The 23,383-nt window shown below is 37.0% G+C and overlaps 1 protein-coding gene across 2 annotated transcripts in view; it reads right to left on the bottom strand.

The window, feature by feature from the left end:
* The window catches only part of OTOGL (otogelin like), a 139,585-nt gene extending 116,479 nt beyond the window's left edge, over nucleotides 1–23,106 (bottom strand). For both annotated transcript variants that reach the window (XM_036912327.2, XM_036912328.2), the window contains exons 1-8: nucleotides 23,028–23,106; nucleotides 21,957–21,996; nucleotides 20,969–21,017; nucleotides 14,645–14,711; nucleotides 12,908–13,006; nucleotides 11,225–11,379; nucleotides 5,697–5,818; nucleotides 2,244–2,449 (exon numbers count right to left, since the gene is read on the bottom strand). In XM_036912327.2, coding sequence (XP_036768222.2) covers nucleotides 2,244–2,449; nucleotides 5,697–5,818; nucleotides 11,225–11,379; nucleotides 12,908–13,006; nucleotides 14,645–14,711; nucleotides 20,969–21,017; nucleotides 21,957–21,996; nucleotides 23,028–23,106 — 817 coding nt within the window. The remainder of the gene's footprint in view (nucleotides 1–2,243; nucleotides 2,450–5,696; nucleotides 5,819–11,224; nucleotides 11,380–12,907; nucleotides 13,007–14,644; nucleotides 14,712–20,968; nucleotides 21,018–21,956; nucleotides 21,997–23,027) is intronic.
* Between the last annotated feature and the right edge of the window lie 277 nt (nucleotides 23,107–23,383).

The following is a 23,383-nucleotide window of genomic DNA, read 5'->3' as shown; positions in this document are numbered from 1 at the left end:
AATCAGAAGGCCATTTTAGTCATATCCCTATAAATTATTGTGTTAGTTTTTCAATTAGCGTACTGCATACTGTCCACCAAATCAAGTTGTAAGACAGCTGCAAGCTCTCTTGAGGCCCCTCCCACACACTTCCCAAGGTCCTCCTGGCCTCCGCCAGTTCAGCCACCGTTCAGTCCGGTTACATCCTGCCAGTCCTCTCCCACCAACAATCTGCGAGCACCCCTTTGCATGCTGCCACGTCTCTGCAAGCAACGATTTTATGTTCCAGTTTATCAGAGTCTGTCTGATTCTTAACTCAAATGCAAACCTGGATCTCTCTGCCTCTAACAAGAGCAGGTGCTATTTTCCCCTGGCCTCTATACCATGTCCCCAAGATGTCCCAGGGAACGATTGCCCAGAGCAGCATTTTCTAACTCAAACACTGATAACTGGATTGAGCACCGGTTTTCATGACGCTTTGATACAGAACAAGAAATTAATAATTACCATCTGATGGGTGCTGCCTGAGTCCCAAACCTTACTCCTAACACAGTCTCAAGATTCCAAGTTGAGAGCCCTCTCCTTCTAAATACTCAACTGGATGCAGAACAACATGTCCTGATCTCAGTACTGCACAACTACATTGTGCTCACAGACTTTTGAACGCTTTCACTCACATTTTCCCAGTTGATCTTCACAGTCTGAAAAGCTCTCAGGGCCATTATTACCACCTCCATTTTACATGTGAGGACCTGGCTGCTTGGAGGCCTGCTCTTTACTCCAGCTGCTAGTAGACTCATCCTGACGACACACATATCCATTATACACGACCCATCCATCCATTAAAATGTTTCCATATTAATTAGAGCCTCTTTAAACAATGTCTACAGAACATTTTCATGTTAGCCCCATTATAGGCCTATTGAGAACACCTGGATGTGGCTGTAAATCAGCCAAAATGTTTTCAGTATCAGTTATATGCCAGGCACTGTAGTAAGCATTTTACATGGATTATCTTATTTAACCCTTGCATCTCTATGATGTATAAATTATTATTATGCCATTACACTTAGAAAGTTTAGCAGGTGGCAACACATAATTTGAAATTTCTGAACCCACACTCTAAGGAAGACATTGACCATCTCTTAAAATACAACATATAGGCAACTCTTCCCTATTAATTTTATAATATAAAATAAGAAAGTATATGGTACTTGAGAGATTAAAAGTCAGTTTCTCACACACATATCTAAGCAGAGAATTGGGAGTCCGTTGGATGCGTAAGCCAACCATTTACAAGCTGTGTTGCATGGGGCATATATCATCTTGTGTCATCACTGTAAAATCAAGAAAATACCACCCACTATACAGAATGTTGTAAGGGTCAAGTATAATATAACTATGTGGTCATATTAACTATTATTCTAAATAGTATCCTGTCATTATTATTACTGAGAATGCTGTGAGTTCAGAATTACTATATTGCTGTTTTACAGCTGAGGAAATTGAGCATCAGAGGCATTAAATGAGTTGCTTCCAATCATGTAACACAACATTCAAAGCCAGATCTGCTGGTACTCGTATCCATTTTCTGTTTTGTTGCACCTCTATATGTGGACCTCCGTCACGGTCATGTGCTGTGCTACTCTTCTCTTACCACTGCACACTACGTAAACTGAAACAGCCTATTTTCAGTAGCTCACTAAGATCAGTTTCGTGAGTGAGAATGAATAAATGAAAGATGACACATACACTGTTATACATGATACACACCTTTCCGAGTTATTGCTCAACTTCGAATTCTCTTCACATTTTGTTATCTCTACAAAACTATCATTTGGCAGGCATTTAATTTATTCCTATCAAACCTAGATGCAAAATACCTTTGGTCCAAAAGTAGACAAGTTCGCCCCAGTGGGTCTGAATCATGGAAACACAAGCCCTGAGAAGGGAAGAGGCTCTGTTTTGCTCACTGGTGTACCCCAAGCTGCTTCAACAGTGTCTGACACAGAGTCAATGCTCAGTTCATATTTGTTACATGACTAAGGCACATATCTTAATTTAGTAAATGTAAACTAGCTCGTGGCTTTCAAGAACGACACAAAAACATTTTCCTATTCAAGCTTCCCTTAAAAGCACTAAAGCAGGCAAGCGATAGCCACCAATTTGACCCACCCTAGGACAAGTTGTGCCCTTCTGGGTACAATTGGCTTGATCACTGAAGAAGCCCTCTTTCCACCTTTCCTTCTGCTCTGCTCAGTTACCTTGTTGAATGATAAAATCATCGGATTGAATGCCATTGTAGTTTCCGCATAGGCCACATGATTTCCCTTTATGCTCCTCAGACAGTTTGAGGTAAATCCCAGATATTCCATCCCAAGCCAATGAAAAACCAAAAGTTGTTTTCACCAGAATATAGTCGGCTAGTTTCTCGATGAAGACTTGTCCGATTGTCTGAGGCAATGTTAAACTTGAAAAACAGAATAAATGCAATCTAATAATTATGATGAAAGATAAATGACAGATGATCTATTTCTTTCTTGAAGTGACTTAGAATTGATAATTATTATTTAAAATCATTGAATAAATTATGCACATAGATTTCCCAAGCAACCATCACACAGGAAATCTCAACACTTTTGTAAAAATTAAATACTGAAATAAAAAAACAATAAAGTTATCTTTTGCCCCATACTGATTAAGATTTTATACTTATAACTGGATACTACTCTCAACCAACCAAAAACACATGTCTACTAAAATCTGGAAAATAAATTTGTCTATTTAGAATAATGAGTGCTTAATATATTTATTTTTTAACTAAAGAGTTCAAGTAATCTAAAAAAGGCTGCTCAACTATTTTGAATTAAGGACAAACAATAGTCAAAATATGGAAACACTGCTTGAGTTCTGATTTTGTTTAATTTTGTTTTAAAATGGAGGCTATAAAGAGATAGGAACTTCTATTTCCAAAATGTCACCTAGGTAAAAGTCATTTGTTTCCAAAAGAAAAATGTCTAGGCAAATTAATTATAATTTGCATTTTTAATGTTACAAAATACATTACTGAATATAAAATATGTTGTCATAAACTATTGCACAGGGCTTATTATTAATCATTCTTAAATTGGATACAATTTGGCCTATTTAAACAAGGATCCCCTCGAATATTTAAAGTGATGATCTAACGTCTACTCTTTCCACTTTTATAATCATATACACAAACAAAGGAAGTGGAGGACATAAAAGAACTGAAGAAAACTGAACAATTAGGTATTTTAAAAGCACAGTAAGTCATCTTGAATACTTTTGAAAGAATTCTGGTCTTCTATCCACAAGTATTACAGAAAAGAGCAGGTGCTAGTAATTAAGGAAATGGAAGGAAGAAATCGTTTTTACTAAAATAGCCATGCTAAATGAAAATTATAAGCTATAATGTAAGTTAGGTGGGACATTAGTAGGTATATTCATACATTTCTTTCAAAAATTTCAAATTAGTGAGTTCCTTCCCAGTAAGGGCATGGCTACATGGACAAAAATGTAAAACCAAACATACTCGTTAACACAGGTAGAGTCCCCAGAGAAACTATTCAAAATATCTGCAACCATTTGCACAAACATGCCTGCAGATAACTGTTCATAGAGAACTAGTTACAAGAATGGGAAAATAACTAAAATATACATTGGAGAATAAATAAGAAGACTCTAGCTAACTACTGCCATAATCCATTCTTAATTAAAAATCATAAACACTAGGAATTCATATTAAATTCATAGTAAAAGTTACTATAAATAGCTATAACTATAAATTGTTAATATAAATAGTTATTTAAAATGTTTAAGTTGACAAGTTTATAAAAACTATACTGAAAAAGGGGATCATGTTTCATAAAGAGAGTTCATAGCACTAGGAAGATCAGTGTCTGGAGGTACAGTGGTTCTGTTGGAGGGATTTTGGGGTTTGGTTATTTGTAATTTTATCTCTTTCACAGTAAATTTGATTAAATACACAATTTTTTAAAAGAAAAGGTGCATAACTGTGGTTATCCAGATGTCTATAACATGAAGGGATGCTAGCAGAAGTGGGAGATAATAATAAAAATTAGGTAATCTCCCGTAAGTTTAAGAAAAACTCCATGCAACCTAGGCAGATCACATTAACCATACAAAATGAAATGAATGCACAGATTAATGCTGAAAATTAGTAATGGGTTCATATGTGCCAAAACCCTTCACTTCACAGGTGAGAGAACTGAAGTCAGGGAAATTAGGCATGATGTGCAGAGCTTCATGCATTTGATTTCATTTTGGCAAACATTTCTGTAGCACCTGCCATGAGTTAGGCCCTAGGCCAGGTACAGCATCATTATAAGCAATTTAGCTGAATACTAAGAAAACCATCCTCTTTCTATCATAGAAATGGAAATTCTCAGAAAAATATTTCCCTGAGTTAAAATTTAAATATTACATAAGTCTGAGATTTAACAAAGTGTTAGTTTCTTAAAAATCTACTTGAATGGTGGTTTGTTTATAATATATAATAATTTTTAAGTGCTCATTATATTACCCAAAATCCCATATAAGAAATCCTAAATCACTATTTAAATTCAGCTCCAAGAAATATATAGGTGATTGTATTATCTTCCCATTCAAACAGTTAAGCTTTCTTTTATAAGAAAATGAGTACAGAACCCAGTTGATCAAGAAAATAAGCCCCAGGGAGGGAGAGGGGCTGCTTGGTGTTGCCTATGATGAGCTCTCGGCCAGCGCCTGACCCCACAGTGCTTCATCCAGAGCCCTTTCTCCTGTCATCGGCTGCCTCTTAGGGAATCTAAACTAAGAAGAAAAGCACATAAGCTGGTAAGGCCCTTGGGCTAGAAAAAGTCCCCATGGTTCAAACACTTGCTGGTGAATTCTGAATGATGGATAGAATTGGTCTATCCCATAATTTACTTTCCTGACACAAACCAGCCAGGAAATATTTCAAACTGAGTTTCTCTATCATTATTTAGATTGGAAGGTAGATTATTCCACAATATTCCTAGTTTAAAATATATAAAACCTTCCACCAAATAAGTAATTATCACCTTCCCCCAAGACCCTCAGGTTTTATTCTTGTCAGATAGGAAGCCAGAGTGGGCCCCACTCTGGCCTGTGGAAGAAGGCTGGTGATTTATTGGCTCTGAATCTTTGTTAGGACATTGATGGGAAATCTCAGGTGATACCCAAAACTCACAAAGGATTTCAGAGGTTTAGTTTTATTTTAAGGAAAGCAAAGGGAGGGGAAGGGAAGGGAGAGAGAGAGAGAGGGAGGGAGAAGGGAGGGAGGTAGAGAGAGGGAAAGAAAGAGAGAAAGGAAGGAAGGAACAAACAAACGAACAAACGGAGGATTGGTTTTACAAAGAGAGCAAAAATAATTGAAGGGTTGAGCCATGAAGATTTCTCCTGAATCTCTCTTAGAGTAAGACAATAATCTTATCTCTAACTGTGTAAACATATGTGTATCCTGAACAAGCATTAGGGAGGTTAAACTGGTTAGACTCCTGGCCACCTAACTGGCCTCAGAGCCTACTAACATTTAACATGTGTGTGATATAACTTCAAGATTTTTATTGAAAAGAAATCCTTTCTTCCTACTCTCTACAATTCACTTCCAATGTGTAAATATTCTATGAATCTGTGGTATTATTGTCATTATATCATTTATCATATCTTACCTGATTCCATCTTTTTTTATTTCATGCCCATAAATTTGGATTTCCTCCTGGTCTGAGAAGAACAAGCTGATTGACCGATAACAAGAATACACTGAACCAAGGCACCTCGGGCTGTTATGAACCTTAATGGGAGAAAAACAGAAGCAAGCACGGGAACCAACAATATATACATACAGGTGCCAGGACAGTTTTTGAAATTGTAACTGTGTTTAGGATTGTCAAGAGTAAAAGAAGGTTTACCTCAGAAATTGGGCAACAGAATTAACTTCATAATATAAGTTAATTTACCATATTTTTTTCATGATCTGAATCTTTATATGTTGGATGTCAATATCCTAAAGACACATGATATGTACTAGAAAATTCTAGTTCTGATGGGAGACAAGTTCAGCACCACAAACACATTTGCAATTTTCACGTCCATACTGTTTACATTAGAGGCTCATGAAATGGGGCTCTACACAATGCAATATTTAAGGGCTGCAAAAGTGACTGTAACCTCACTATAAATAAAATTTCCCAGACATTTTAGGGAAGAGAGAAGTTATTTCTAAAACAACTTGATGGGAAAATTAGTTTACTAGTAAAAAGAAAAAAAAAAAAGGAAGGATGAAAAGAAAGTAGAGGAGGAAATTCCAAATTAACTTCAAAAGTTCCAAAAAGTAAAGTGTAAATGATGAAACCATGAAATAACTAGAAGAAAATATAGGCAATTATATAGATTGAAAAGAAATTTCTAAGTTCAAAAGTGATAAGAAAAATCACCAATGATAAGATAGATTTTAACATTGCAAGAATGTAATATATATTAATTTAATGATTAATCAGCAAATATTATTGATCACTTATTATATACCAGGCACTGTCTTAGATTCTGAGGATTTAGCTGTCAACAAAACAGACAAAATACTTGCCCTCCTACATTGTTGGTGGGAATGTAAATTGTTGCAACTGCTGTGGAAAGCAGTATGGAGGTTCCTCAAAAAGCTAATAATAGAAATGCCACTCAATTTAGTAATTCGACTTCTAGGAATTTACCAGAAGAAAACAAGATCTCTGATTTGAAAAGATATAGGACCCCCTATGGTTATCACCACACTATTTGCAATAGCCAAGATATGGAAGCAACCTAAGTGTCCATCGATAGATGCCTAGATAAAGAAGATGTGATACATATACACAGTGAAATACTATGTAGCCATTAAAATGAAAAGGAATCCTACCATTTGCAACAAGATGGATGGATCTAGAGCATATTATGCTAAGTGAAATAAGCCAGGTAGAGAAAGACAAATGATTTCACTTATTTATGCAGTATAAAAACAAAGCAAAATGGAAGGAACAAAATAGCCAAAGACTCATAGACACTGAGAAGTGACTAGAAGTTATCAAAGAGGAGAGGTTGGGGCATGTGTGGGGGAAGTTATGAGGGATACAGGGGCACAATAATTCACAATCACAATATAAGTTGGTCACAGGAACAGTAGTACAGCATGGAGAATATAGCCAGTGGTTCTGTAACATCTTCCTGTGTTGACAGATAGAAACTGCACTAGCTGGGGTGAGGATTTAATGATATGGGTAACCATTGAGCCACTGTGTTGTACATTTGAAACCAATATAAGATTGTATATAAACAATACTTCAATAAAAAAATACTTGTCCTCATGAACCTTATATTACATTAGAGGAAAACAATTAATTAAAAAATATAACTAAGTGTAACTAAAATATTTACCATGCTAGATGACAGAAAGGGGAAGCACTAGGCAAAGAAAGAGGACAGAGAGTCTGAAGAGGCAACTGGGTCAATATTAGATCAAGTGGAACAATAGAAGCCTCATTGACAAGAGAATTCTAGCAAAGACGAAGGAGGTATAAGAGCAAGCCATATGGATATTTAGAAGAGCATTCTAAGTAAAGGGAACAGCACATGCAAAAGTCTGAAGTAGGACTATGCCTAGAATGTCTTCAGCATCCAGGAATGCAGGTATCTGACCCCAAGCAGGATGCTGCAGGGTTCTTTTTTGGAGAAATAAAAAGGAAAAAAGACATACACATACTCTTGGGGCTTATCTAATGAAACCAGAGGCTCCCTGCTTAATCCCCCACTGAGTAAGCAAGCCCCCAGGCATATATATATATATTCAGAGCTTCCCAGCAGCTATGAGAACTTAATTCCCAATTATGAATAAACATTCATGGATCATTTGATAAAAGACTGTAACATGAAAGAAAGGAAGAAGAAATAAAATTCCAAAGATTCATAACTGACACATCAAAGAGAAAAGTGAGTAGTTGCCATTCTTGAAACAAGTTCAATGAATAAAAATAGTTAGATATTGATATGACTGGGTAAATTTATAACTGAAATAAAGTGGTTGGAACATAAACATCTCAGTGCTGGAAAGAAATCTCCCAAAACATACAACAAAAGAGCAGAAAGATGGAAAATAGAGGAAAAACAATAAGCAAAAATTTAGCAATCAACTGCTCAGTTCAGGAGCTCCCATATCTAAATAAGAGAATTTCTGAAAGAAAGGAGAGTAAATTCTTAAAGAAGAGAAAAGAAAAAAATGTTTTTTTAAAACTGAGGGATTTGTAAGCTTGAAAGGGCCTATCAAGGGCTCAGCACAATAAATCAAAGAAAAAAAGAATAAATCCTTCCATAATTATGAAATCCCAGAACCCTGGGGATAAAGAAAAGAAGATGTAAAAATTTCTGGGGGGCGAGGGAAAAGGTCATGTGCAAAATGAAGACAAATCAGAATGGATTGAATTTCAAAATTCTGAATGTGATTTCCAAATTATAATGAAAGTTGCAAATTTTTCACTACTCAGTGTACTTTCCAGGTAAGTATCATCCTTTCCAGAAAGCAACTTGAAAATAGAGTCAATTAAAACAAGTGAGTCAAGAAAAAAATGGGTTCCCTCTCAATCAACCCTACAACAAATCCATCCACATGTTTGAAACATCCAATATGCTTTTTACACGTTTGAAGCATCCAATACTCTTTTTGGAACGTATCTCTTAAGTATAAACAAAGTTCAAAGATCACTAGGCATTTCATGGCACCCAAGAAACAAGAAAACCAGTAGAGAAGACAGAAAAGTGAGATTCTCCAGGAGGAGAGTGAAGAGAAACCCCAGGTGCCAGGTATATGGCAGCCTTGGAGGCAACCAGTCTCGGGTGGGGCAGGAGAACAGAGAACCAAGGGAGGGACCCCTCAGGCAGGAATGAGAAACTGAGGGATTGCCTGAAGTATCTGCCCCTGTTGAGAAGAATGTTACACAGACAGAGAGTTTGGAAGAAAATACTCAATGATTAGAGTGAAGAAAATGCAGCAAACAAAAAATGGGGTAACTGTTAATACTATAAAAATGTACAGAGAATCATAATAACCAGCTCTAAACAATGCTTATATGAGTTTTATTCATGTATGTGTAATATGCAAACGACAATAATGTAAAAAACCTAAAATGGTGATATAACTCTATTAGGAGGTGGGAAGGATTGTGTGTGTGTCTCTACGTCTGTTGGGAGTAGGAAGGATAATATAACCGAGATGACTCCATTTACCATAGCAGGAAGTGAACAATAAACCCTAACTTGGAAAAAATAAAGAAATAATAGCATATTTTGGCAGGTAAGATAAAAGCCAGAAGAAACAGCTTAAAAAGTTGAAGTATTTTCCTTTGGGGAGCCAGACTTTAGCTGTGGTTGGGGAATGAAGGAAAAAGCAGAACTATATTTTGCTTCATATGCCTTGACGAAATTTTTTAAACTATGTACAAGTATTACTTTTATAAAAATAAAACTGAATTTAAAGAAGAAAATGAAAATAATCAGGACTATAAAAAAGGATGTGTGCATAAAGATGTTTATCAATTATCTCTGGAAATATTTTTTCAAATCAAATTTCTAAAACAGGACTTACTTAAATGATTTGAGTATTCTCTCAGCTGGGATAAACACAGCCTACAAAATTTGTGTTTTTCAAAATATTTGACATGGAGGAAAGTTCTTGGTATAATGTTAGGTGAAAATGTAAGACAGAAAGTTATACATAATATGATTTCAATATTGTAGTGTGTATAAAATCCAGGGGAAAAAGTGTAGAAGGAAATATGTGAAGCCATTAGAAATGGTAACTCTTGGCTGATAATTCTAATATCATTTTTTAGTCTTCTCTGACTTTTTCATATTTTTACAAAAGCAGTGAACTCTTTCTACAATCAGGAGTAAGATGATATTTAAAATAAATGAAGTTATTTACTTGAAAGAAAATTCCACCCGCTGAAACAGGGCCCAGTGGAAACAATATCTATTAACTCTGGAAGCACAGTTGAGCATTGTGTGTTATTATCAAAGGAGAGATTATCTAGTTAGTTGACAGCTTAGTCCTCACAAGGGTTAGACTCTTGACAAGAACATTTCAATGAGGGAGTCAGAAGGTGTCAGAGTGATAAACCCAGCGAGAGAGTGGAGGCGTAAAGGACAATGTGTGCCTGAAAACAGGAGCCCTGTAGGTACTAAAGATGCGTCTCACTACCTCCCTAGCTAAGGAGAGCTCTACTTTTTATCCTCGTGCCCCATCAGTTGATTTCAATAGACCTCATTTCCTTTCTGGGCCACAGGATTTGTCACTCTTCAAAAGCTCAGGGCCTACTTTAAATTTTTGCATTCCCTAGAAGAAGAGGGGAATTTAGGCAACTCCAGTGTAAATTAGAAGGAAAAATGAAAACATAGAGTCAAATAAATGATGGCTATGGAGAATTCTAGCTTTTGAACAAGATAGCACCAAGTTTTCTGGCTGTACTTTGGGAACACCCGGAAATCCAGAGGTTGAGTATGAGCAGGGAGAGAGGTGCCTGACTTTTCTTCCAGTTGAGGGTGAAGCCATTCTGAAGCCTGCATTTTGAGGTATCTCTTAAGAACTCTTTTGAATCAAGAATTCTTCAACTAAAAGCTAACTCTCTGACCTGAATCAGATAGCATCAGTCCACCTCACCACTAGCTGCCTGTCTTCATGTCGTCTACCTTGTGCTTGCGTACTCCATAAACACCAGCCTCCAGGTCATACTGAGGGATGCCACTTGAAAAAAAACAATCTAGGTGGTCATCACACTGGATTGTCAAGAAGGAAACCTGTGGGAGTCATAAATTTGGTGCCTGAACCTACTCCTCTTCAAAATGTTGGAATAAAACCTGAAGATCGGGGATATCATCTGGAGCTGATATTACGACATCCGTGAGATAGACATTTATTTCCACACTGCTTGTAAGACCCTCCTACATGGATCCAAACTTTCTTCTCGCAGTCCTAGGCCCCATCTCAGTAGAACTATACTCAATATAGCAGGAAATTTCATTCACCCCTTGAAGCACCAACCCCTCTCCCCTAGTCAGGGCCCCAAGTATTCACACTATGATTATTATACATTTTTCATCATGTATCCAGAATCCACTTTAAAATACAGACTTCGTCAAAAATGTTTTAAGTTAATTATACCCTAGGATCACATACCCATACAGTATACTGAGGCTCCAAATTACTACAGTCCTTTGCAAAAATGTAAGAACAGTTTCCTGGGAAATAGTAGTAGATGCCGTCAAACGTTTCAAAGTGGTACTGTCCCCAGGTTTTGCAAATCCCATCTCTACCATTGCCCATGTTTGGCACTGAAAATAAATAAGATAATATTTAGTAGTAAAAAATAAATTACAACTGTTTCTGGCAAGGTTCAGTCATGGTTGGTGACTCTAATTTTCATTAAAATAAATATTTTCTTCTTTAGTGGTGAATATCACAGGAAGAAATAACTAACATAAAATTACTAACTGCTCTCGAAACTATTAAACTCCCCTGAAGAAAATATGGTCTCCAAGTTGTTTGGAAGAAAAGATTTAAGTTAGAACCTTGCTTAATTTCTGCTTCCAAAGGGAAGAGTAGGGAGGGAAAAATGATCCACTAAAAGAAGGTAGTAGTGATAAACAAATACAATGGCTTAGAAAAGAAAGAAATGTCACCACTGATTATCCTAAAAATTTATATAGTCAACATTACAATGTTTCAGTCTCTGAAATTCCATCAAAAATATCTTAACAGTAACCATACAGAAAAATAACCCCCAACAAAAAAATTCATGTTTATGTATCTGGACCTTGGGGTGGGGAGCATTAGTCTTCCAAAGTATGCTGGAATTTAGGAATTCATGACCTCAAACCAGCCAGATTTCAAGCAATGTGTACCCTAAATCACATGACTTCATATCCTGTTGTCTTCATGCCCACCCCTTCTTCTTGCCCTTGTGGATAGGTCTGTATCTATTTGGTTTTTTAGACCCTTTTGTTTAGAATAATATGAGAATCAATGACACTGAGCACTTAATATGTATAAAACATTTTAATACATTGTATAGGGAGCATTAAGATAAGGCACAATAGTATCTTGTCTTTTTGTAATTTTTGCCTAAATGTATTAGCCTCAGTGAACTTTGGCCTTTTCAGGAAAAAACAGTGATTCATTATGCAGGCAGCCTTCTCTGGCAGTATGCCTTCCTTCTGTGGCATATTTTCATAAAATCTTATACTTTCCTTTATAGCACATGTCATGATTAATGTGTATCCATTGCATGTCGGTTCTCTCCTCAGGGGCACTGTACCTCCAGGAGGGCAAGAACATGTCTTTATTACTCACTATTGTACCCCCAGTGCCTAGCTTGGCAGATGCTCCATAAATACTCATTAAACAAATGAATAGTTATTGATCATTATTGACATGGGATCCTGTCCTAGACACTGTGAATAAAAATATTTTTATGTACCCTCTACCTTTGAAGAGCTCTCAAAACTATTTCTATTTTATGTACAGAATTCCAATTAACTCAAAGTCAAAAAGAATGAGTGACTCCAAAAAACAAATCTAATTTATAAAGCAAAAGAGAGATGAATGAGAACCTGATGTTAATGGGCTAGTACCATCTAAAGTCTAAAAAACACTTGAGGAAATAGTAGCAATCAGAGAGAAGGGGAAATGGGCGTATCTATTTTCTTTTACATTATTTCTACATCACTTAGAATGAATCGTGGACATTCTAGTTATATAGTCTATGATTGTACCAGCTCCCAATGGATAAACTTTAGTATAGCAACTTATATTTTACTGTTCTCAGCTTCTCATAGTCTCTCAAGTATCCCTGAAACTTACCAATCTGGCACCTTGTCCCAAGTGCCTGAAATATCTGACAGTCACACGTACCAGTCTTAGAACAGAAAGCCCCATTAAGGCATTCATGAGGACAAGAACCTGAAGGGCAAAAAATAAGTTATCTTCTGGCGTGCATCAGTTCTTATAAACAGTATGTCAAGATTTAGCTTGGACTAACTGTAACCATTATTAACTCAAACACAACCCTGGGCCTTTTGCCCTGATGAGCTAAAGAATTAAGCCTATCAGGTCTCTATCTAGTTCATTTCATTATGTGTGCTGTGAAACAAGAAAGACAGGCTTTCACATTTTAAATACTCTGAGAGCAAAGGTTACCCTCCTTCAAGCAATGAAAAGGTCAAGTTCCCATGTAAGGAATCCCTGTCCCAGATGATGAGAACCAGAAATACACATGCTGCAGATGATTTCGTCGACGGAGTTTGGCACCCACTTCACGTCCAATCTGCTCCTCCAGGAGCAAGTGTTGTATGAAAGAATAGCGTCCATCATTAGCTTGAGGGATCAGGCAAAATACAAAACTCAAAAGGCAACTCCATATTTGAAGAGAATAATTAAGCATTTCATTTGAAGTTTGTGTATTAATTAATCCTCAGGCTTAATCAGAAATGAAGCATTCTTTCTGACTCATACTTGATTTTAATGGGGCAGAAACCAAACTCATGGCTGGACATCACCAAAAATATTCTTTCTTTCATGAAAAGAAAAATCATCCCCAAGGATTATGTTGAAAAGAGGAAGCAAGCTCCTGAGTGAGTTTTAGAAACTCAAATGAATCACAGTGAGAAATTTTCTCTAATAAAGAGAGGACAAGATGCAAATAGCAAAACTCAAGCAGGAAAGATTTAAGTAATGCATCAAAAGATCTAGAAGATAGCTTTGAGTCACTGCAAAGAATTAGTAAAGACTGCACCTCTGAAATTATTTTTATCATGGAAGGCAGTTACCCAACTGCAATGATTTAACTATAGTTCTGTCACAGGCAAGAATTAGAAAACTAGTATTCTTCCACTTTAAGATCTATTGATCTGAAATGTTTTTCAACATTTAAAAACCTACAACTCTCTAAGTATACCTTAACTGAGGAAAAATAAGCTGTTTCATCTTTGATCACACATGTAGGTAAAAAATTATGTTTTTCATAACTTCAAAGCTTAAATGTAGTTTTCCCCCTAGAGGCATATCAATCTTTAAATTTTATCTTAGATTATAAACATGCATTTCTCCAATGAATAAATGTCTAAATATTTAGATAAACAAATGTATCACCTTGCAAAATTTGTTTTCAGCTCTGCTTATTCTCCTGAAAATAAATATCAAGCCAAAACTAGTCAGGAATCACTTTTATTTTAAACACACACAAAAAAATTAAGTTCCAAACTATTACCAGCATTCTGGTTAATGGAAATGGGAAATTGGTAAGCAAAAACAAGATTGTCAAGGAAACAAAGAACAAAAAGATGATCCAGGAAATGTTTATGATCCCCAGTGGTATCTTTTCTGGTCATGAAGTTATCTGTTTTGTCTGTTTAAATCTGCTTGTTTCAAAAAATAACTCAAATTTCAATATAGAAGTAAATTTAACTATTACTAACTATCATTACCACCATGGCTCAGTTTCCTCTATGCATTTTGTGGAAGTAGTAAAGAGGTGATTCAATATATCCCCAAAAGGGTCTTTTGAGAAGTGAAATACAAGAATTCAAATTTAGCACTGACCTTTTATTTTGCTCTCACCCCAATTAATAGCTTCATGGAAGAAATATCTTGGAGAAGTGGATTCAAACTTTGAAAGAAAGGAGTAAGAATTAAATTATTTAATTTATCAAACATGTAAATTAGAAAGTCTGGAAAATAACAACAAATACAGAAATTACAAAGTACTGACTTTATATTTCCTTGGGTTATTGAGGCAATTTTGATGAGGCAGAAAGGGATCCTCTGAGGTTGTGGTTAGAAGATCTGATGTCAAGGTTTGGTTTTCCCTCTTGCATGACTTTGACAAGCCATTTATCCTTTCTGACCTGTTCATTTCCTCTTTTCCAAAGAGCCTGGTTGAAGTCTAATCTTTGCATAAACCCTCCCATATACTGCTCTGACTGCCGTTCTTGCAGCTCCCTGTTACTTCCAAGTGCAGATGTGTCTGGAGAAAATGTATGGGACTGATGGGCCAAGAGACAATGACTCCCCACTATCTGTAGACCCCTGTGAAGATACCATTCACAGAAGTTCTGCTATGCATGTGTCACCCTCAACCTCCAAAGAGCTGATACTTTCAAGTTTGTACAACACTTAACTATATTATAGACCCAAGGCACTTTAGGGTAGTAGTAAGAGCTTGAATTATAGAACCAGGCAGACCTGGAATAGGGCCCTGATTCTGCTGTTCTGTAAGCAAGTTTCCTAATCTCTTGGTGCCTACTTTTATTATATGTAAAATGGGAACAATGATACCAACTTCACTGTGCAGTTATAACAGTAAACTAAAACAATTGTTTTAGTTGTTTTAATTGTCTTAGTTGTCAAAATGGCTATCCAACCCAAAGCAATTACAGATTCAATGCAATCCCTATCAAAATACCAATGGCATTTTTTCAATGAACTAGAGCAAATAATCCTAAAATTCATACAGAACCATAGAAGACTCCAAATAGCCAAAGCAATCCTAAGAGAGAAGAACAAAGCTGGGGCATTACACTCCTTGACCTCAAGCTATACTACAAAGTTATAGTAATCAAAACAGTATGGTGCTAGCACAAGAACAGACCCATTAAACAATGGGACAGAATAGAGAACCCAGATATAAACCCACACATATACGGTCAATTAATATATGATAAAGGAGTCATGAATATACAATGGGGAAAAGACAGCTTCTTCAATAACTAGTGTTGGGAAAACTGGGCAGCTACAGGCAAGAGAATAAAACTGGATTATTGTCTAACTCTATACACAAAAGTAAACTCAGAATGGATTAAAGGCCTAAATATAATACATGAACCATAAAACTCTTAGAAGAAAACATAGGCAAAATCTCTTGAACAGAAGCATCAGCAATTTTCTTCTAGACACATCTCCTTGGGCAAGGGAAACAAAGGCAAAAATGAACAAGTGGGATTACATCAAACTAAAAAGCTCTGTACAGCAAAGGAAATCATAAGCAGAAAGACAACTGACAGTGTGGGAGAGTATATTTGTAAATGATTCATCTGATAAGGGGTTAACATCCAAAATATATTAAAAACTCATACAACTCAATACTAAAAAAGCAAATAACCCAATTAAAAAATGGGGCAGGGTGGAGGGCACCTGAACAGACATTTTTCCAAAGAAATACAGGTGGTCAACAGGCACATGAAAAGATTCTCCACATCACTAATTATCAGGGTAATGCAAACCACCCTCATACCAGTCAGAGTGGCTACTATCCAAAAGGCAAGAAATGACAAGTGTTGGCAAGGATGTGGAGAAAAGGGAACCCTCCTACACTGTTGGTGGGAATGTAAGTTGGTCCAGCCACTGTGGAAAGCAGTACAGAGGTTTCTCATAAAGCTGAAATACAAATACCATGATACCCAGTAATTCCCACCTCTAGGACATTACCCAAAGGAAACAAAATCTCCAATTTGAATATATAAACCCCTATGTTTATTGCCACATTATTTACAATAGCCAAGATATGGAAGCAACTGATATGTCCATCAATAAATGAATGGATGAAGAAAATGTGGTACATATACACAATGGAGTATTACTCAGCCATAAAAAGAAAGAAATCTTGCCATTTGCAACAACATGGATGGATGGAGCTAGAAGGTATTATGTTATGTGAAATAAGCCAGGCAGAGAAAGACAAAATACTATTCAATTTCAGTTCTTTGTGGAATATAAAAACAAAGCAAACAAAATGAACAAACCAGCAGTAGACTCATAGACACTGAGAAATGACTGGTGGTTACTATGGAGAAGGAGTTGTGGTGGGTTGGTGGGGAGGGTGTGGGGGATAAAGAGGGACAGAAATTATCAATCATAATATAAGTTGGTCACAGGGATGGTAGTACAGCATGAAGAATACAGCCAATGATCCTGTAACAGCTTCCTATGTTGACAGTAACTACACTGGTTGGGGTGAGGATTTAATAATGTGGGAACTTTGAACCACTGTGTTGTGTACTTGAAACCAATATATGATTGTATATCAATTATACTTCAATAAAAAAATGGATGTAAAGATTCCCGCATAGTGCCTCACACATTGAAAGTTAGCAATAAAGAGCTTTATATTAATATAAGCAGTTTAGATTTTTAAGATAAAGCCTTTAGATTTTTAAGAGGTCAATATGGCTCAGTAGCAAGTAATTATAGATTACTAAAACTAATCAGTTATGGATTTTTATGCCGACTGAATGGTAATTTTGCTGCCTGGAACAATGTCCTTTCCCACAGCATTTTTGGTTCATGCTCCTCCAGTTTGCAACATCATGGTCCAAATGAGTACCAGGTGATGTTCGAAAAACTGCAAAGGGAGAAGGGTAAGAAGAACTGGGGACAGAGAGCATGATCAGCTGCAAGGTCCTCTCTCAGCAAGTTATGGCCTCCTTCCTACAGGTGGAATTTTATTTTAGTTTTTTCAGCAAAGTTCTTTCTTTTTAACAAGCAAAGCTGCCTGCCCCATGCTAGCTAAAAGGCTCTTTCATCACTTCGGCACCCCTTCCTGACCTCCTGCCCCACACTGTGGCTCCGAGTTCATTGTTTCCACTCCCCTTCCTCCTGGGTATTACCTCACCACTCAATCTGCTCTTTGTATCCTTCTCCCTGTCTTCAAACTAAGTTAGACTAACAACCGTCTATGACCTTGCTTCCCCTGTACAGCTTCTTATTCTCTGTTTCAAGCTGTGGAACCCAGCACAGCCACCCTACGGTGCTGAGACGCCAGCTTCCTTCCTTCAGCTCCAGTGAATTGTCTGTGATGCTCCCTGGTCGTGTACAGTGACCTCGCCTCTGTCTCACACAGGCTTATAACAGTGAACAAATTAACCTGCTCAGCCTCAGTTTCCCAGCCTATTAAATGGGACAACAGCAGATTCCTCCCAGAATTGTGAGGATGAAAAGAAATGGGGGAAAGCACCAAGAGCAGTGCCAGGCACCGAAGGGTTGCCAACATGTTACCTATTTTTATTCTTAGGCAAAAGCTAATACACTGTACAACACTAAACCAAGGCAAGAATGTATGATTTGATTTTTGTCCTATATCCTCTCATCCAACTCAGGCTACACATCCTCCATGGAAATTACAATGACTTCTTAGCTCACCAGCCACCCAGTTACCACAGCATCTGAATTACTACAGTGTTCCGTGAATCGTGTGACAATATTTCACCATGACAATATATCATCATATGACAATATACAAACATATATTGGTGATATGGCACATAGGTTTACTTTTTTAACATATCTGAATTCAGAATGGTATCTTACATTTACAATTAGAAGCACCTCTATTTTTTGTCATGTTTAAAATGACAAAGATTCAATGGACAAGTTACACAGACGTGACTTCTTTACATCCTGCCTTCACTAGACATCGAGTGTCTAGATAACAAACACTGCTAGTCATGCTTCTTCTCTAACATGGTCCCTCATATGTCATCCACAAAGACCAACAGACCTGGGGATAGTCAAAGCGAAACGATTTGCCTCCCAAGCCTGTTTGGGAGCATAAGTATAAAGGATTCTGTTGATGCCCCTTTCCACACCCTCCCAGCCCACCTCGGACCCCACGTGCATCTGGGTTCTGTGTGCATGGACACCTCCAGCTTCAAGCTCTGGCTCCTTTCTGCCTCTGCCTGCAGGCAGAATCGAACCAGAACAGAGCACAGGAAGCACCTTCCTCTGAATCTACAGTCCCCAGAGACCACCCTCCACCAAAGAGAGGCAGGATCCTGCTGGTGGATGAATGCCTCTGCTTCCCTCATCCCTTGGAGAAAAAAATTCTACAACACCTTCTACACGACTCCTCAGAGCGCCCCTCACGAGACTGAGCCACAGATGCCTAGGGCAGGAGCCGCGCCCCCCCCCTTAACACACTGTGCTCAATTTCCTCCCTTCCTCAGTTCACTTCCCTCTCTCCCTCACTTGTGCACTTTCCAGATTATCTCCCTGCACCTAAGACCGTCTCAGCAGCCGCTTTCAGGAGAAGAATTTTGAAATGTAATGACAATGCAAAAATATTCCAGTAGTGGGTGCGTATATTCACATGAATGAGAAAAGAGGACAGCCATTCTTCCTCCTTGCTTATTAAATCTCCACAGGAGGCCGAGAAGCACAGAGAAGCAGTTTTTAGGTGAGAAATCACTGCAGCACACAAACACAACATTAATAGAAGTCTGTATCTACTCTTCCTTTGCGCATTGTTCTTCTCATACCCAACATATGTCTGAATCCATCCTTGCACAGATGTATCTAACCACCAGTGTTCTGTCTTCCTAGAGCAGGGGAATGAACCTCTGGATAAAAATGCCCTCATAACAGATGAAGTTTCAATCCTAAACAACGTGATGCATGATTATAACCTCACTGCCCTTCTTTAACATTTCTTCTTTTCAAACCTGTTCAGATATTCAATAATACTGATGCACGTTTTCTAGTTATGGGAAGTAGGACAAGTGTCATGTTCTTCATTTTCTCTAAAAGGGAAATCAAGAGAAGGTAAGTGTGTTCCCCACTTATTAACAAAGGGAGGTGGTCACATCACTCCTCTGAGGTAAATTACACAAAATTCTAAAAACATCTAAATGAACAAGAGTATAACCCCATCCACAGGTCACTTTATGTGACAATTTTGGGGTATGTTTCATAGGTTCTTCAATCTAGTGGGTTCACTAAAATACAGTTTTCTCAAAATCAGATTTTCCTCTGAGTCATGTTGTCCTTCTGTGGTTAATATGGCCTTCTGGCAAAAATGTACTTAACAGTTCTCAAAGAATCATTTCAACCACTTCACATGATACATACATACTTATGTACAGAGAACACTTTCTAAGGAAAAAGAAGTATTTCAATTCGATAGACTATCTTTTTCCTCTTCTAGTACAAAAAGGATCTCCATTCTAGGTAAGGATAAATCAGTTCTGTCTTGTACATTGTCAAAGCATCATATCAAATCTGTCTTCACTGCTCTTTAATTAAAACCAAAAAATACAAAATTTCAGGCATCTACCAGAAAAAGCTGGTAGAAATTGATTGCAATCAGCATTTGACAAAGGCCTCCTTGAATTTATAAGCTGTTTGCCATATCAATACACAAATCATATCACTTTCCGAAGAAACACTTTTACATTAGGATTTTCCATTTTACCATCCATCTTTCATAGAGAAATATTTTTAAAATCCACCCACTGGAACATTCCAACCATAGTTTGGAGATGTTGCAATTATGTTATCCAATGTCCTTTATATAAAGGGCCCCAGGCTAAGAGACCTCCTCAAATCCAGTACTTCCCTAGCCCTCCAAAGAAACAAAACAAAACAAAAACAATAATAATAGGGTTACCTGTCCAGAAGTGACTGTAATTTAGATTTACCAGACAACATAAAAGCTGCCTGTTAGGACACCAGGACACGTCTGATGCCCTTTGCAGCACTTAATTCAGATCACCTGCACCTTTGCACCTTTCTCTGCCCTATTTGCTTGTTTTAGTTCTCTTGCCTTTGTCCTGGTATTGTGATTCTTTTTTAAAGCAATTAAAATTTTCTAGGAAGTAGATGAGATGAAATCTCCCACCAGTGCGGTGAGCCTATCAGTAGGTAACCGAGGTTAATAGCAGGGAAGCATTTGACCACCAGCAAGTAATCGTGAACTAAGCATGAAGCTGAGGGTGGTGGAGAAGCAGTAGAGAAGCTTCTCTGGCTCTTCCTGCTCCTTCCTGCCTTGTTCTCAGCATTTCATTCCCTCCACAAAGGCCTCTTGTTGGAGTGACAGCAGAAGCCCGAACAGAGCGGATTATTTCTCTGCCTCTCTCCATCTGAGGCATAACCTACCTGGGCCGCTAAAAGAGCTCTTTTCTGTTGATTTTCATTAAACCTGTTTCTGGAAGAAAACAAAAAGAACTTGTATAGTCAAAGGCCCCTAGGCAACCTGAACAAGCCTTTCCCAGGAGAGAGCTGGTGTTTTCCTCCTGATTTCCATCACTTTATCAAAGAGGTCTTTCTTGGCTTAACATTTAAAAGGTCCCCCTCCCCCTTTTGAAGGAGTTAGATTAGGGTGATGGCGCTGTCTCATTTTACAAAATTCGGGAGGGTCTCCAGACCTCTCCAGTCTCTGATGTAAACTGAATTTTAGAAAGGAACTTCAGATAGAGAAATAAACAAAATAGTGTAATATTGTTGCACCAACATGCACCATATTTTCTCCACTGACTTCATGAAATTGGTGTGATAAGAACACATCAAGAGCACGTTCACTTTTTTCAAACACGATGCTTAATTCTCTCTCTTTCCTTGTCATAAAGGGCAGATTAATGTAAGTAAGCATACCCCACTTTGGTTTATCAAAATCAAATGGTGAATTGAATTCTGCATTTCATTAAGCTCATCAGTTTAGTCCAAAAAATGATTTTCATTATTCAGTGCTAGAACAATTTTATTCTTTTTACCATTAAAAACTGTTTTACCTTATGTTAAGATACAGCACAGTAATAAGTAACAATATATAATAATAATAATAATATAAAAGGGGAAATTGCTGAGTATAACTTCTTCCAAATCTTTGAAATGGAAGTAGTATCTCCCTAGCACTACAGTTACTGAACCCCACCAAAAGCTCTTATAATTAAAGTGAAAGGACACATGTTTTCTTAGTAAATAAAGAACTGAATGTCGGCTAATTTTTAATTCGTGGGCATCTCATGCCCTTATTTTTTAAATATTTCATTTATTTTTTTCAAAGGCAGATACAGTTATCTGCTGAGATTTGCTCACTCACATTGACTTTATGTTTTAGAGGACATAAATAGTAAAAAATACTCACTCTGATCTTGTCTTCAAGACTGATGATGTACAAATGTATCCTGCCAGAGATAAATAAGTATATATGTGAGAATGAAAAAATATATCCAAATATCTTGGGCCCATGTTCTGGTTATTAAACAGATTAATCTGAACTCTAAAACTTAGATTCAGGTCTGCTCTTAGCTATTTCACATTTTCTAGATGATTTTTGCCCAGCCAATTCCCTATGAGACACCAGAGTGCTGATAATCCAGAAAGAAGGAGCATGTACCCAGATTACAGAGACATAATACAGTAGAAGTCAGAGATTCAAGTTTTAGTCCTGGTCCTGACATTTCGTAAATGCCAAGATAAGCAAGCTATCAAATACATCAAAAAAGGATGGTGTTGGCGAAGTTCATCTCCAAAGTCCCCTCCAGGTCTCAATGCTCTATGACATTTTCCCCTTGGAGTTTCATGAACTATCAGGATTGCAAGATACTGCCTATGAACTTTCTGGTCTTCTACATTTCAATAATTTCTCCCACTTCACCTACAAGTTCCAAAATACATACCCCTTTGCAGGGATTAAAAACTAACAGCTGAATATAAATAAATGCTTACCCCATAAAAATATTTTGTAAAAATTAATTTGTAAATAAAATTTCTATAAAGATAATTGAAAGTTAATACTTAACCCCAAATGTTACAGTCCTTCTTAAAACACTCTTTTTCCCATTCTTTGGGTTGGGGCATGAAGAAATTTTAAGTACTTGATTTCAGTTTATTTATTATACAATTTCAGATGTTTAAATTACACAACTGTTTTAAATCAGCTTTTAGAAGGGAAAAAGTTAGACTCAGAGCTCTTAGTTGCACATCATCATAAAAGCATGATTTTAACTTGTAAAGAAAAAACTCAAAAAATAAAAACTTGAAGTCCCAAGTTATCTACATTATTAAGAATTTTCAAAAAGATGATCTGGGTTTCATTCATTATATATCAATTCTAATGACTTCAAAGTGCTTTACAGTATAAGGACAAACTATTCATATTAGTTGTAAGAGAGACTACAATACAATAAAATAAGGGAAGAATTTAAGTCCTTACCTTGTAATGAAAACAGCAGTATTTGAAGCAAGAATATACTCCAAGGTATCATTAAATTGAGTTTTCTCACAATGTTCATTTCAGTGTAGCCTTTCTCCCTGAAATGCAACCAAATTTTTTATCTTTAATCTGATGGCATTTTAGAATTGTGTATATTTGTAGAGTGCAATAAGTTCTTTAAATACAGCTTTGTAAAAAAGTAATTCAAAAAAGAATTCTAGTCTTTCTAACTACATACAGCATCTGAAGCTTTAGAACTTGCAGGCAACCCTTTGGCTGAGTCACTCATTAGTAATGCATGGCAGCTTCTTACCTGAGCCCGTGTTAAGTTACACCCTATCCAGCTCTTGCACATC

Source organism: Manis pentadactyla, chromosome 10, assembly GCF_030020395.1.
Source record: "Manis pentadactyla isolate mManPen7 chromosome 10, mManPen7.hap1, whole genome shotgun sequence".
In the NCBI taxonomy this organism is placed as follows: Eukaryota; Metazoa; Chordata; class Mammalia; order Pholidota; family Manidae; genus Manis; species Manis pentadactyla.
The sequence above is the reverse complement of the archived record's forward strand: the minus strand, read 5'-3'. Positions and strand labels throughout refer to the sequence as shown.